The 15,435-nt window shown below is 46.3% G+C and overlaps 1 protein-coding gene across 1 annotated transcript in view; it reads right to left on the bottom strand.

Annotated features, from left to right (window-relative positions):
- Positions 1-15,435, bottom strand: part of LOC142580213 (DNA mismatch repair protein Msh6-like) — a 745,039-nt gene that overhangs the window by 384,109 nt on the left and 345,495 nt on the right. The window contains exons 13-15 of the mRNA XM_075691108.1: positions 10,786-10,845; positions 1,508-1,579; positions 1,258-1,453 (exon numbers count right to left, since the gene is read on the bottom strand). Coding sequence (XP_075547223.1) covers positions 1,258-1,453; positions 1,508-1,579; positions 10,786-10,845 — 328 coding nt within the window. The remainder of the gene's footprint in view (positions 1-1,257; positions 1,454-1,507; positions 1,580-10,785; positions 10,846-15,435) is intronic.

Below are 15,435 nucleotides of genomic sequence, written 5' to 3'. Positions count from 1 at the left end.
TGGATGTTTTCAATGCCTCTGCAATTGCATCGTCGATAGTGTGTGGAAGGCCTTCCCGACATGCGTCATCCATATCCTTCTTAAACTTTGTCCAATCAACTGTACGCAAGACAGTAGACGAACGTTGCTCAACTCCTCTAATCTTTATGTATGTTGGAATATGGTCGCTTCCATGCGTTTCAATGTCCGTAAACCAGTGGATGCTCAGGGCAAAGTGCCGTGACAAAGTTAAGTCCAAGCAGCTGCTATAGGTCGTGCCTCGCAAAAACATAGGGCTGCCGTCATTCACACAGCACAAATCATGGTCGGCAGCAAAGGAGGTGAGACTCCAGCCTTTGGAATCAATTTTAGTGCTTCCTCATAGCTGGTGATGCGCGTTGAAGCCACCTGTGATAACCCAGGGGCCATTGCTCATCAGTAATATTTCCTTGAGTCGTTCGCCGTCAAAATGATCCGCTGGGGATATGTAGGCTCCAATTAGTGTAAATTGAAGCACCTGTTAAACTAACACAATTGACGCCATACACTTTGCCAACTATTTTTCTTGACTGTCCAGCATATGTCTCTAGATAAGAAAGTTGTATGTGTGCACGTATGTGTGTGTTTATTTATTTGTATACTCTAAAATAAGTGAACATGTATATGTGCATATTTGTTAAGATAAAATTTGATTAGGTGACTGTGAGGTTACAAGTGTAATAAGTGAAGTGAGCAACTACCTAACCTATATTTGTGTAAATTAATAATAAGTTTTTTTTGTTGTTGTCGATCAACCCTTTCCGTAACTTTCTTTGGCGACAGTGCATTTTTATTTGAAAAAAAAAAAAAAACCTTTTCTTTTTATTTTTGGTGTCGGTCAACCCACTGGTAACTTTTTTCGGCGGTAGTGCATGAGGCGCCCAAACCTGGTACTATTTCAGAAAAACATCTTCCTTTTGATTTCCTGCATTAAAGTTCCTTAACAAGTACACTAGCTACTACCACAAGAGTTGGTGGCATTATTCAATACGACCCGTCCACAATGCACAAAGAAAACATGCAGCTCTGCCAGTGGCAGCTAGTTCTGTCGGGCCAAATGCGTGATGTCACACGGGCAGTGAAGAGGCCTGAAGAAGTCTAGTTGGGGTTGGTTAAATCCACGCTCTGATTGTGAGGCACGCACCATAGTGGATAACTGTGGATTAATTTCGGCCTCTTGGAGTTTTTAACATGCACCCAATGCATCTTAACGAGAGCCTTCCCAAGGTGTATTATCACCTGGGTCAAGGAAGGACTGCAAGGCACTGGGATACTCGTCGCCAAAGTAGGCACCCTCCCGAAGATGACGCAGTGTCAGCAGCACATCCCAGAGCTCCTTTCCGGGCCGCAGCGCCTGCCGGGACACTGAGTGCAGAGGACCCTCGAGCACTTGACGGAGTCCAGTGGGCAGCATCGGGTCACTCTCGTACAGCACCTGCACAGGCCCCAGGTAGTTCCAGCGCCAGTTCCAGGCAACCAACAGACTTACGTGAACAGGTGAATGATGGGACACTGCTGTGCGCAGCTTGGAGCAGAACTGGTCGTCAGTGAACTGGCCAAGCTGCACAAGAAGAATGAAATACTTCTGGTCAAAAGCAGTGCCTCGTGAATGTTGTCTTAGAACATTTATTATACGTTCCCCCTTACACTGCCATTCATTCATACAAGTATTATAGTGCAATCTCATTATTTCCAACTTCCAAGCGACCAATATTTGGTTTTCAAGCGGTTTCTCATGGCGGTTTGCATTGAACATTTTACTAAAGCACCTGCTTGAGGCAACGAGGTAATCAAAATAGCAGTGGCTTTGATCAATGCCATTCCAGACCTGCGACCATGGCAAAAAGTCAGGAAAATCGGACGGCAAAGCATTTTGACCTCCAAACACTCTTGTACACCGAGCATATGAGGTACTGTGGCAATGCTGGGAAAGTGTCCAAATTATAGGGCATGCCAGAAAAATTGATCATTGACTGTAGTTGCATAACCCTACTGAAAACATTGCATTACCTTTAAAACGCAAAAAAAAAGGGCTATTGCGCAATTGGCACAAATGGCGCAGTTGGTCCACCACTGTATTACAATCGTGGATAGTCTGAAGAGAAGCACTTGGAGCTGGCGTCTCAACAGCGTGCTGGCCACTAATGCAGAAGGAGCACGTAAACACCTGCCAACAAAATGGATCTAAGCCACGCACTCAGCGTTGAGGACACCCAGGCCCGAAAGCAGCACTGTGCGAAACAGGAGTGTCTTTGCTACGGAGCAAAACATGGTACACAATGTATAAATGCAATTATAATAATTAATTGAATTACATACAGCCCCATTATTCAATTAAAGTTAAGCCCTTTCCCTACCCCGTCCACTGGGCATCGTTAGCCCACTATCGATGCTTTGAAATGCCACTCTCGAGACTTTCCGCTCCGCTCACGGACACACTACACCATCATCGGAAATTGTGGGGATGTGCGACTCTCACGTGTCCCCTGATATGTTGTTTTCCCGCATAGCTCCCGTCTCCTGTAATCCGGCTTTGACACGTCGCTTGGTGCCCGCGGCAGTCTGTATGGTTTAAGCGCAGTACGAGAGATGGCGCGATTGTTGCGCTGCTAACGCCACCTAACGGCGGGGTTACTTGGGTGCGGAAAGGAGAAGGCTCTTCCTCTTTAGGCTCACGGTCGGCAAGCAGCGCGGACATTCCGCGTGTGCACCGATCCATGCTTCTGCAAGACCGTCTCGCAAGGCCTCGTTCGAAGGCTCCACCGTTGGCGTGACCGTACGTGCGAACGACCAGGCATTGGTGTCCAGCATGAGGCGAACATATTCGCTCGTTATCCGGTCACGGTGAGTCGGACTTCCGCAATTTGTCATGCGCCCATCGGCATGTTTTGTGGATAGTAACAAGGCTAGCAGGCATTGATCCATGAAAGGTGCAATAAATGCCCTTGTGATAGTTCGTGCTACTGTGTTGTTCCTTTGTCCCAAGAGCACGGGTGAGAATCCCACAACGTGGAGGAGGAGAACTATACTTTTGTTTCCTAAGGAGTTTCCTCTTTTTTCCCACTTGGCAGTGATTTTTGAACGTCTTCCAAAGTTTCTTGATTTGAAAATTATAACAGCGCTAACACATGCAACCGCAAAGGAACAAGGACGTGTTGAAAGTGTCAGTGCTGTTATAATTTTCAAATCAAGTATGTACCAACTCGCCCAAAGAGAAATTTGAATTCCGAAGTTTCGTGGACGTCAAAGTAGAAAGCAAAAGTGGCTGCTTTTGGAAGTGGTGCGCACACTTCGAAAGATAGTGGATAGTGATCTCATGATTCTGCTGCGTCTACAACTGATATTATCAATGGATCGAGCAGCAGCTTGTCTGAGGATGCTGCCTTTTTGTTGGACTTTGACTCCGAGAGCAACGACAACGCAAACAAGCCTGGAACATTGGCAGCCGCAGCTTGGTTAGTTTAGAAAACAAGTTTACTGCAAGACATGAAACATTCCGCAATGTTTTAAATTGAGAAACTGCTTTGCAGCATGGCACGGTCAACTGTAGTGCTTGTAGTTAAAATTCTTGAAATGGAAGGCCCGTTCAATGAAAAATATTGATTTTTTTCGGAGATCATGCCGATTAGACAGCAGTACATTTTGTATATGCCAATTTTTGTTAGATTTCTTTCTTAGTAGGTACGCATGTGTCTTAACGAACTTTGTTCAATTTTATCCCACAATCTATATTCTTGCAATCTATATAATAAAACATTAATGCATAAAGTATGCATTAATTATGCTTTTTATTTATGTATTATATTAAATAGTGACACATGTATTTGTTTACCAAGATGTGACAACGGTTTTTGCATGCCTACTAGGTGAGATCGTAGATCGAAACGTGAATTCAGTTTGCATTCCCCGCGGCTGATGACTCGACAAGGCCAATTGTGTGAGGCGAAACTGAACACAAACTGAACGTGCATTTCGAACAACAATCGCCGATCGCGGCAATGAACTGCGTAACGTGCACGTCGGTGAGAAAAATGCAGCAAAGACAAGGAAATCCACGTCCCATCGACATGGGATTCATCATGGCGCCTGAGATGGCAGCTGCAGCATATGGAGTGTCTCACATCGGGCCATGATTGAACAATTGTCCGCGAATATGCATCCCTTGCTTTAAGAGCGCTGGTTTTGGCGCCACCCAACAGGCATTGCGTGCGGATTCGGCGCCGGACATAGATTTGCACGAAAGGGCCGTTATCTCAATTGTTTGCCTTCAGGTGCACAAGATACGATCACTTTTGCGCTCGGCACTGGAGGCATCGGCACCTACATGCAACGGCATGCACTGGAGAATTGATGCTGCATGCGCTGTTGCTCTGCATCCGGTGCCGAGTTACGCAAAATCTCGGAAAATTGATCATACCTCCGAAAGCAATTGACCGAGAATACTGCACTACGGCAGTACTGCCACTGCTGGTCTACGCATGCAGCGCACTTTGTACTGTCGGCAATGCGGTTCTATATCCTCGAGCAAAGCTTACAAAGTAGGCTAACAGAGTTTTGACAGTAAAGTTTTCTTCTGCGATGCATTACTTATTCGGCTGTCTCTTTTTGCAACAACAAGATTCTCGCGAAAGCGATTCATTTCGCGTTCCCCACAGATTTCGTTATTACGAGGTTCAACTGTATCTCGACAACACAGGAATGACAGGCTGCTATCCCAACGAAGCTTCGAAGCAAAAGATATGCCAACAAATTAAGACCTGATGACAAGACGCACCAGCTACAGAACAATGAGATGCAGCCGTAATGCGATGCCACGACCCAAACGCAATACAAGACGAAGAACTACCGGTCTTGACATGCTTCTCGACAACAACAACGCCACCGCTCTAGCAGACACAGGTGCTGACAGACCGCCCTCATATCCAGACAGCTAAAGGAAACCTTATAACACCGACTGGAATTTGCACAGCAAGAGACAGAGTGCATGACCGAACTTACACTGTGACTATTGCTATCCGTGAAGAGTGCTGAAGTGAAGTAATTCTCGGCATGGACTTTCTTAATCAACAAAACGTAGTAACTGACCTAAAGTAGAAGTCGATAATGCTGTCTACTGACTGAGAAATACCGCCAGAGAGAACTTCCAGTCAGCATGCCTTGAAAGTGCTTGAAACCCATGTCAGCATCCCGCCTCGCTCCATCATTGTCATTTTCATAGACACTGAAACACTCACAGATGTAGAAGGCATTATTGAGGGCAACTAACGCGTACTGCTCCGCCATGAAATTTGATTCGCAAGAGAGATCACTCGACTGCACGGAGGAAATGCAAAAGTGATGCCCACAAACTTCCGCCAGGAGGTCAAGCACACCAACAAGGGCACAACCATTGCATACACTGAGGAAATTGTGGAAACCGGCAATGAGTTTATCCTCACGGATTCTGTTGGACCTGTCTTGGCAGTCAACGTCCAGGAACCAGTCTTCGACCTAAATTCAAGTCTTCCCGTGAGTAAGCAGCAAACGCTTAGAAGTCTGCACCAACCATACAAAGACTGCTTTTCAACTTGATCATATATTCGACAAACAGCTGCAAAACATCACTCCACCACAGCCTTTACTGAGTTTAGATGTGAAAATGTGAAGCTATAAGGCAACAAGTCGAAGAAATGCTGCTTAACGACATCAACCAGCCATAAAGAAGCATGTGGGAACCTCCTGTAGTCTTGGTGAAGAAAAGGACAGAACCCTTTGTTTCTGCGTCGATTATCGTCGACTGAACAAGATGAAGTACTTAGAGCCCTCTCACGCATAGACAACACATTAGATCGGCTTTGCAATGCTTCTCGCCGATGGATCTTAAATCTGGCTACTCTCTGGCTACTGTCTAGCTAAGTCTGGCTAAATAGAAGTCAACGAGAGAGATCACGAAAAAACTGCCTTCATCAAGCCGGACAGCTTCTACGAGTTCAAGGTCCGGCCAATTGGACTGTGCTCGGCCTCTGCAACGTTCCAGCGCATGATGGACACAATGTTAACAGAGTTGAAGTGGCAGACATGTCTCATCTACATCGACGACATCATCGTCTTCACCAGGAATTTCAGCGATCACCTTAGGCAGCTTGGAACAGTGCTAGAGACCATCAAGTCATCAGGGCCCACTCTGAAGCCGGAAAAGTTCCACTTCGATTACGATGAGCTTCTGTTTTTGGGTCACGTCATCAGCAAATCTAGAGTCTGCCATGATCCGCAGAATTCATCTGCGATCGCTAACTTCCCCGAGCCCATCGACAAGAAGGGAGTGCTCAGATTTTTTGGCTTGCGTGCCTATTACAGGCGCTTTGTCAAGAACTTTTCACGCATCGCTGAGCCGATGACACACCTAACTACATCTGATGTCAAGTTCAAGTGGGAAATGCTGCAGGCTGACACAGTTCAAGAATTCAAATGCCGCATGCAGTCGCCACAGGTACTTGAGCACGTCGACAAGGACACCAATACAGAAATCCACACTGATGCCAGTAGCCTAGGCCTAGGTGATATCCTAGTCCAGAGGAAAGACTGACTTGAAAGGGTGATCACTTACACCAGCTGATCGCTGTTGAAAGTGGAAGCCAATTATTCCACGATGGGAAAAGAATGCCTTGCCATCCTTTGGGCTACCACAAAATTACGTCCTTACGTATATGGCAGGCCCTTCAAAGCCGTAAGTGATCACCATGCCTTGTGTTGGCTGGCAAATTTAAAGGACCCTTCAGGACGGCTCGCACGTTGGACTATCAGATGCCAGAAATTGGACATCATCGTGGTCTACAAATCCAGACGCAAGCACTCTGATTCCGACTGTCTATCACACAGCCCCATTGTTCCGCCATCGTAAAATGACAAAGACAACACCTTCCAAGCAGCAATAAGCACGGAAGACTTCGCTGAACAATGAGCAGATTTGGAGCTAAAAGGCATGTCGAATATTTGGAAGGAAACACCGACATTGTCCCTATGGCATTTAGGCACGGGTTGTCCTCGTTTTATTTGCAAAACGACGTCCTCGTAAAGAAATTCTAGCCAGTCTATGCAAACTACCTTCTCGTTGTGCCCGTAGCATTGCAGCCAGAAATCCTGCATGGCCTGCATGATGATCAGATAGCCGGGCACCTCGGATTTTCCCGTAGGCTCGTAAGGATACAAGAGAGGTACTGTTGGCCGCGCCTGACCGCCAACGTCACCCGTTACGTCAAGAAATGCCTAGACTGTCAGCGACGCAAGACACTACCGACAAGGCCAGCGGGATTACTGCAGCCGATTGAGCCTCCTTGCCGACCATTTCAGCAGATTCGGATGGCCTTGCTGTGACCCTTTCCATCGTCAACATCCAGAAATAAGTCGGGCGTCATGACGACCGACTACCTCACCCGCTTTGCTGAAACGAAAGCTCTATCGAAAAGTAGTGCAGCCGAAGTGGCGAAATTCTTTGTCAAGAACATCCGGCTTCAACACCCGCCCCAGAAGTAGTCGCCGACCGAGAAACGGCCTTCACAACAGAGCTCTCCCAAGCCTTTCTACAATATAGACACACAAGCCACAGGAAGACACCTGCCTACCACCCCACCCGCAGACGAATGGTCTTAAGGAGCACCTGAACAAGACCATTGCCAACATGCTGGCGATGTACGTCGACACCAAACACAAAACCTGGGGTGCCGTCCTGCCGTACATAACCTTTGCTTACAACACGGTGGTGCAAAAAACAACACAAATCACGCCGTTTAAGCTGGTTTATGGCAGGAACCTGACGACTCTCGATGCCACGCTGACCACACGTCATCGATGAAGAGAGTCTCGACATCGCCGCCTATCTGCAGCGCACCGAAGAAGCCCAACAGCTTGCCCACCTGCGCATCAAGAATCAGCTGAGGAACGACAGCTGGTACTACAATCTCAGATGATGATACGATGTGGAGTACCAGCCCAGCGAACATGTTCTGGTTTAGACCCCAATGCGCTGACGAGGTCTTAGTGAGAGGAGGAGGAAAAACTATTTGCTCTAATTGGTTACAAATTAGCGGTGGCAGATGTGTTCGGCCGCATTCATGTAATTCCGACAGGTTGCTTGAGAAACATCTGTGACACTACTTCAGAGCCTAAAACATCATCCCATGAATTGGTGTGCTGAACTATGAGGTCGCGCGAGATGGCATGTCGCTATCACAGCGGTGCCACTCAGAACTCCGAAATATTCCATGCTGTGTGTTAAGCTGTTCTACCAATGCTAACGAACTTTGGGACTCATTGTTACTTTTTCTTTGCTAAGCATGCTTTTGTTTTTTCACTCTCCTGTTATGTTTGTAGCATCGGGATGATGCTCTTTAAGAGGGGGGCATTGGCACATGTACTTGTTTATCTTTCTCGGGTGAATTCTTTTTCACCGGCTAACAAAGGCTAAACATTATCGCTCAGCACTGGACGTGCCTGCATGTACCGGAAGTTTCTCGAATGTTATTGATGGTTCTATCCGTTGTCTGTTGTCACCGAACCTGGTGTAATCTTATCGCATGCGCAACGCGAAATTTATATCCGTTCCTGGAAGACACGGGGTCAGCAGCCGTTACAGTAAAACCTCGTTAAACCATAGCCTATTAAACAGTAGTTTCACTTTAAAAGTAGTAAGGTCAAATCCCCGACTCAATGGCCATTAAAGTGTGTGGCATCCGGAATGCGAAGAAGTTGCTCGGCAGCACTGCTGTGACCACGAAGAGATGTCGGCTACGAGGTTCGACTTTTCGCCATCGTTGCCTCTGTTGACTAGCGACAGTGATGAGGATGACACGGAAAGCGATAGCACGGGCGATTCAGGCCCGACGGGGTTAGAAGCTGCGCGTTACGTCAGCCTCGCAAATGCAACTGTCGTGACAAGAACAGCACCTCTAAATGAAAAAGGCGCCCCGTCACTTCTGCAGCACTACTGTGCCTGTGTACAGGGAATGTGTAACGCCAACGAGGAATATGCCATGTGAGCGTTTCTTGAGAAGAGGGGGCTGGCTGAAAAGCTAACTCGCAGCTTCAGTAAGTTTGAGGCCGCAGTCGTCACTGCTAGGCCACTGCGGATCAAATGAAAATAACACTTTTGTCGTGCAAAAAAAATAAATACTGCATGTTTTCTTCCCTTTCATCGCACTCTCTCCGAGTTCCGTTTTGGCAGGTAAGTGGATGATCTCATGCTATTTCATTTAAGCAGTACTACCGTTTAGTATGTATTTTTTTCAAGCTCCGGCCAACTACGGTTAGCGAGGTTTCACTGTATTCTGGAACCTCTGATGACTGATGTATGAAAGCGAACACGCCTGCCCTGCACTATCGCTGACTGTGTTTGCCGCTATCATTGCGCTTTGAGTGTAACTTGCTTTTGTGGGCACAGGTTCACCAAATAAAAAGATAGTTTCGTCATTCACAGTTTCGTAACTGTTTTCTTAATCATCAATACGACATGACAATATTGGTTGGAGTAGTTCCTTCAGAAAAAAAAAATCGGGTGTAACCTAAAAAAAAAACACCTATTTTCCCCACGGTAGGGAAAGGGTTTACACTTCTGCCACAATGCAATGTGCCATGCGAGGCAATGATAATGCTCAACCCTTTCAGAAGTTACGAACAATGACACACAGTGACGCCTCAACCAAACATGTCTCCCTGTGTGTTCTGTGGACTATGCAGACAAACAGCAGTAGTGCACGTAAGGTAACACTTAACATCAACTCACCACTCTCGTATTGGACTAAACGCTGAAGAAATCACACATTTGGCACTAACGTCGCTAATTATTGTCATCAAAGCAAACAGCACACAAAGCTTCCCTTATATCGACTCCCCCAATACGTGAGATCGTTCTTTTTTCTCAGGATGAATATTCGTATCTTATTGCACTTTAATTAGATAGTCCTATTATTAGATCATGCAGACCAGCATGTACTCGTACCCAGTGTAACTAGTTGCGTATACAGCGTAGAATGCCTAAATCGCCATTTTATTCTATCTTGAAAAATAGCATGTACTTGTATTTGGTGTATACATCATGTAGTGTAAATTGTCTATTTGTAAAGTGCAAAACTGATGTTATACATGTATAGCTTGATCCTTAACATAATGAGCATTCTTTGTATATGTACACACACACACACACACACACACACACACACACACACACACACACGCACGCACGCACGCACGCGCGCACGCGCACACACACACACACACACACACACACACACACACACACACATATATATATATATATATATATATATATATATATATATATATAGTGCCCACTTGCTATGTCTCAGTAGAGACTGTTAGTATTGTAAATAAATAAATAAATAAATAACTTCCTTTAATTTGAGGGTGCCATCTGATGACGGCTATGGGCCCTAAGCGTGTTCAGCCACGACACCTTATTTACAGTGCTGCGCGATGCAATAGGCTGATCTTGGATGCCATGAGCCCCATGGCGCTACACTGCTGGCACTAGCAACCGTGCTATTATGACACAACATTGTTGCAATTTGTTTACATGTGATTACTCACAAGATACTATCCACTCAGAATGCTCTGGGGACTTGTGAAATTATTTTTACTGCTGAAACTAAAACCTCAACTTAACAAAATTCGCGATTTAATGAAATTTTCACTACAAGTAAAACTGCATTATACTCTAAGTACAAGGCGCTTCTTTCCGGTTTCCAAAAAATACGGAAAAGTGAAAATACTCACGTGAAACTTGCCTACAGAGGTGTCAACAAAGCAGATGCCAAAGTCCATGCTGGTTGATGCCTGCATGGATGCCAACAAAGACTGCGCTTACCAATCAACATTTGGACTGCATCAATTCAACCCTTGAATCTAGAGCCACAGCAATGATACTAACAAGACTGAGTCTACGAAGAAAAAAAAGCTCTACATTTAATCTACTACACTTACAGTAACATACTTTTCACCTTCCTTTAAACTTCTTGGACTGAATCCCTTTCTACATTAGCTATATAGTAAAACCTCCTTAATTCGAAGTCACCAGGACCGCAAAATATCTGAATAAACAGGTTTTCTAATTAGCTGAACCCAAAAAAAAAAATGCAACCCAGGCAAAAAATTTCACTGCAGGAATGCACTATCTTTATTCGGCAATCTTTGGATTACTTAAAGTAATCAGATATGCTGGTTTGCCACGTCCTGTATTTCGAGGCTCCAAGGGTAATGCTTTCTAGTTGGCCAAGTAGGTGCAGCAATTGAGAATTTCCACTGTGGCGCTCAACAAAAACGCAGATAACGTTTAGCGATCCGATAGCTTCCCCGAGAGCGGGTGCTTCAGAGGGCTCGTTGGCGTCGTCGTCATCGCTGTCATCGCATATGGTCGCATCAGGGGAAGCATCACTCTCCAAGCCTGAGTAGCACATTTGTTGACCATTTTCAAAGTTCACATACTCGGCGAAGCCGACTGCACCACATTTGCTATCCTCTGCACAAAGTGCATTGTTGCGGTCGCAATACTCGGCTCCTTCATCAAATGCACATGAATAGTCAGCATCAACACCAATGGTGCTTTCCTTCAAGAAGCCAGCGCATTCAAAACACCGCATGGTCAAAGTGGGTTCCACTTGCTTCACTGCATACACAATAACACATATGGCCTCGAGGAGGCCGATGGAGTACTCCTTGCCGTTGCCTTAGCAAAGGAGCATGCACTTGAGGAGGTGGATGGCGGCAAATCTCTCTCTTGTGGTGAATGACGCCTTCGTCCATTGGCTGCGAAATCGATGTGGTGTTCGGAGGAAGAAATACCATCCTGATAGCTTTCAGGTGTGGGATGTCACCATGCGCAGGGCTATTATCAACAACGAAGAGTACATCCCTGCCTGCAGCCGCGAACTTGCAGTCAAGCTGCCTAACGTAACTTTCAAATGTTGCGCCTGTGACCCAGGCTTTCTTGTAGTGCCGGTAGATAAGCTCAGCCCTTGGCGGCAGCCGTGCATTTCTTAAAGCAGCAAGGCTTAAAACTCTTTCCAACCGCGAGTAGCGGCAGCTTGTGTTTACCGCACGTGTTCGTGCCGAACAGAACGGTAATTCTGTCCTTGCGCTGCTTTCGACTCTTGACCGCAGTGTCCTTCCCTGTGAACGTTTTCGTGGGCAGCTACTTGTAAAAAAAAGCTGCCTTTTCAGGGTTGTACACATTATATGCACAGTACTTGCTAAGCAACGGAGCCAACGTGTTTCTTTCAGTCGTCGACGACGTTCTTGTTTGCGCTGCGCTCTCGCCACAGACGGCCACGAAAGTCAAATTATTGTGCTCTCTAAAACGGCTGCACCATCCACTGCTACACTTGAACTCTTTGTGCCCAAGTTGTAGAGCCAAGTCGTTCGCCTTCTCCCACAGTATCGTTCCATTGATGGGAAGGTGAGGTGCGTTTGCTTTCTGCAGCCAATGAAGTAAAGCTGATTCCACATCTTGGTACGTGGGAGCCCGTACTTGCGACCACTTCGAAGCAAAACTTCTGCTGCAGCGTTAAAGTCTTATACTTTGGCATCTTTACTCACTGGCACTTCTGCACAGTTCAGAAAAAAAAAAAAAAGCAGCATGCTAGCTGCAACACCCCTAACCACCGCACACAAAAAAACGGCGCAGACCGGCGTTGCTCACACCCACATCGCCACAGCTGCAGAGACAGAATGGGCAAACGGCAGCCAGTGGCAGAGGCACGGAACACGTGCTGACGCTGCGAGGAGCTTGCGAAGTGGGGGGACAAGAGCACGTGGAAAAAAAAAACGGTATGCCCGCTGCATTGCAGTTAAGCACGTCTTCACCTCTGCAGGCGCACGTTTCGGCAGTGCGCGGGGCGTAACGTGGATTGATTTTTTTGCTAGCAGTACTGCAGTCTGGCGCTTTGTCTATAAATAATCGCGATTGCTACATGGTGTCACCTCATGGCTCGGAATGGCCATCGTTTCGTTGGGTTTGCGGTGAAATGGGGATCGAGAATTGCTACATAGCAACCCAAATCTTGGAATTAACCAGGTTGGCCTAGGCCGCCAGCTCAAATTTACATTGGAAAATATGAGACCGCAGAAACCCTTCAAATTATCCGGGATGTCGAATTAACAGAGTTCGAATTATCGAAGTTTTACTGTATTGTATAATAACTTGCCATCTAAGGCTCATAACTGACAAGAGACAAGGGGACCTTTATGCTCTCCTTTGAAGGTAAGCAGTCAAAAAGCTTTTAGTGCCATGGCGGCAACAGAGTGAGACCCCTTTTTACAACTAGAGTTCTCCAAAGAATCATCACGACACGACGCACTAAATACCAAATGCCCAGAAGTAATGAAATTATAAGCGAACATTGCGCGCAGCGGTGGCGTAGAGGTAGAACACCCGCCTTGCGTGCAAGAGGTCCGTGGTTCGAATCCCGGTGGCGCGCAATTTTCCACCAGATATAAAAAAAAAGAAAAAAAATCCGCATGTTGATAAAATTGCATAAACAGGCCTCGAGTGTGGCCTGATCCCGGTGACCAGGACCGGTAACGCACTCCTTCACCAGAGCAGGATTGGCCACCCTGGTGCAGTACTTGGCCACAACCTCCTATATGAACACAACAATCAAACCCCCGCCCTCAGTCCCCAGCAGCTGCGAAGCAACTGACCACGGCGGCGGTCAGACCTGCGACGCAGCAGAGGGTGCGAAGAATCCCTGGCTCCGGACAGGCCGCCATTGCAATATGAACCTGACAACGTTAACGCTAGAACGTTACTTAGTGAGGCGAGTCTAGCAGTGGTGTTGGAGGAATTAGAGGGCAGTAAATGGGGTATAATAGGGCTCAGTGAAGTTAGGAGGCCAAAAGAAGCATATACAGTGCTGAAAAGCGGGCACGTCCTGTGCCGCCGGGGCTTAGCGGAGAGATGAGAACTAGGAGTCGGATTCCTGATTAATAAGAATATAGCTGGTAACATACAGGTATTCTATAGCATTAACGAGAGGGTGGCAGGTCTTGTGAAACTTAATAAGAAGTACAAAATGAACGTTGTACAGGTCTAGGCCCCTACATCCAGTCATGATGACCAGGAAGTCGAAAGCTTCTATGAAGACGTGGAATCAGCGATAGGTAAAGTCAAAATACACTATACTGATGGGCGACTTAAATGCCAGGGTAGGCAAGAAGCAGGCTGGAGACAAGGCAGTGGGGAATATGACATAGGCACTAGGAATAGCAGGGGAGAGTTATTAGTAGAGCTTGCCGAACAGAATAATATGCAGATAATGAATACCTTCTTCCGCAAGCGGGATAGGCGAAAGTGGACGTGGAGGAGCCTGAATGGCGAGACTAGAAATGAAATAGACCTCATACTCTGCGCTAACCCTGGCATCGTACAAGATGTGGACGTGCTCATTAAGGCGCGCTGCAGTGACCATAGGAAGGTAAGAACTCGAATTAGCCTAGGCTTGAGCAGGGAATGGAAGAAACTGGTACATAAGAAGCCGATCAATGAGTTAGCGATAAGAGGGAAAATAGAGGAATTCCAGATCAAGCTACAGAACAGGTATTCGACTTTAACTCAGGAAGAGGACCTTAGTGTTGAAGCAATGAACGACAATCTTGTGGGCATCATTAAGGAGTGTGCAACATAAGTTGGTGGTAACTCCGTTAGACAGGATACCAGTAAGCTATCGCAGGAGACGAAAGACCTGATCAAGGAACGCCAATGTATGAAAGCCTCTAACCCTACAGCTAGAATAGAACTGGCAGAACTTTCGAAGTTAATCAACAAGCGTAAGACAGCTGATATAAGGAAGTATAATGTGGATAGAATTGAACATGCTCTCAGCAACGCAGGAAGCCTAAAAACAGTGAAGAAGAAATTAGGAATAGGCAAGAATCAGATGTATGCGTTAAGAGACAAAGCCGGCAATATCATTACTAATATGGATGAGATAGTTCAGGTGGCTGAGGAGTTCTATAGAGATTTATACAGTACCAGTGGCTCCCACGACGATAATGGAAGAGAGAATAGTCTAGAGGAATTTGAAATCCCACAGGTAAAACCGGAAGAAGTAAAGAAAGCCTTGGGAGTTATGAAAAGAGAGAAGGCAGCTGGGGAGGATCAGGTAACAGCAGATTTGTTGAAGGATGGTGGGCAGATTGTTCTAGAGAAACTGGCCACCCTGTATACGCAATGCCTCATGACCTCGAGTGTACCGGAATCTTGGAAAAATGCTAACATAATCCTAATCCACAAGAAAGGGGACGCCAAAGACATGAGAAGTTATAGATCGATCAGCTTACTGTCTGTTCCCACAAAGTATTTACTAAGGTAGTTGCAAATAGAATCAGGAACACCTTAGACTTTCTTCAACCAAAGGACCAGGCAGGATT

This window comes from Dermacentor variabilis, chromosome 4 (genome assembly GCF_050947875.1).
Source record: "Dermacentor variabilis isolate Ectoservices chromosome 4, ASM5094787v1, whole genome shotgun sequence".
NCBI classification, from domain to species: Eukaryota; Metazoa; Arthropoda; class Arachnida; order Ixodida; family Ixodidae; genus Dermacentor; species Dermacentor variabilis.
Note: the sequence above shows the minus strand (reverse complement) of the source record. Positions and strands in the feature narration are given on the sequence as shown.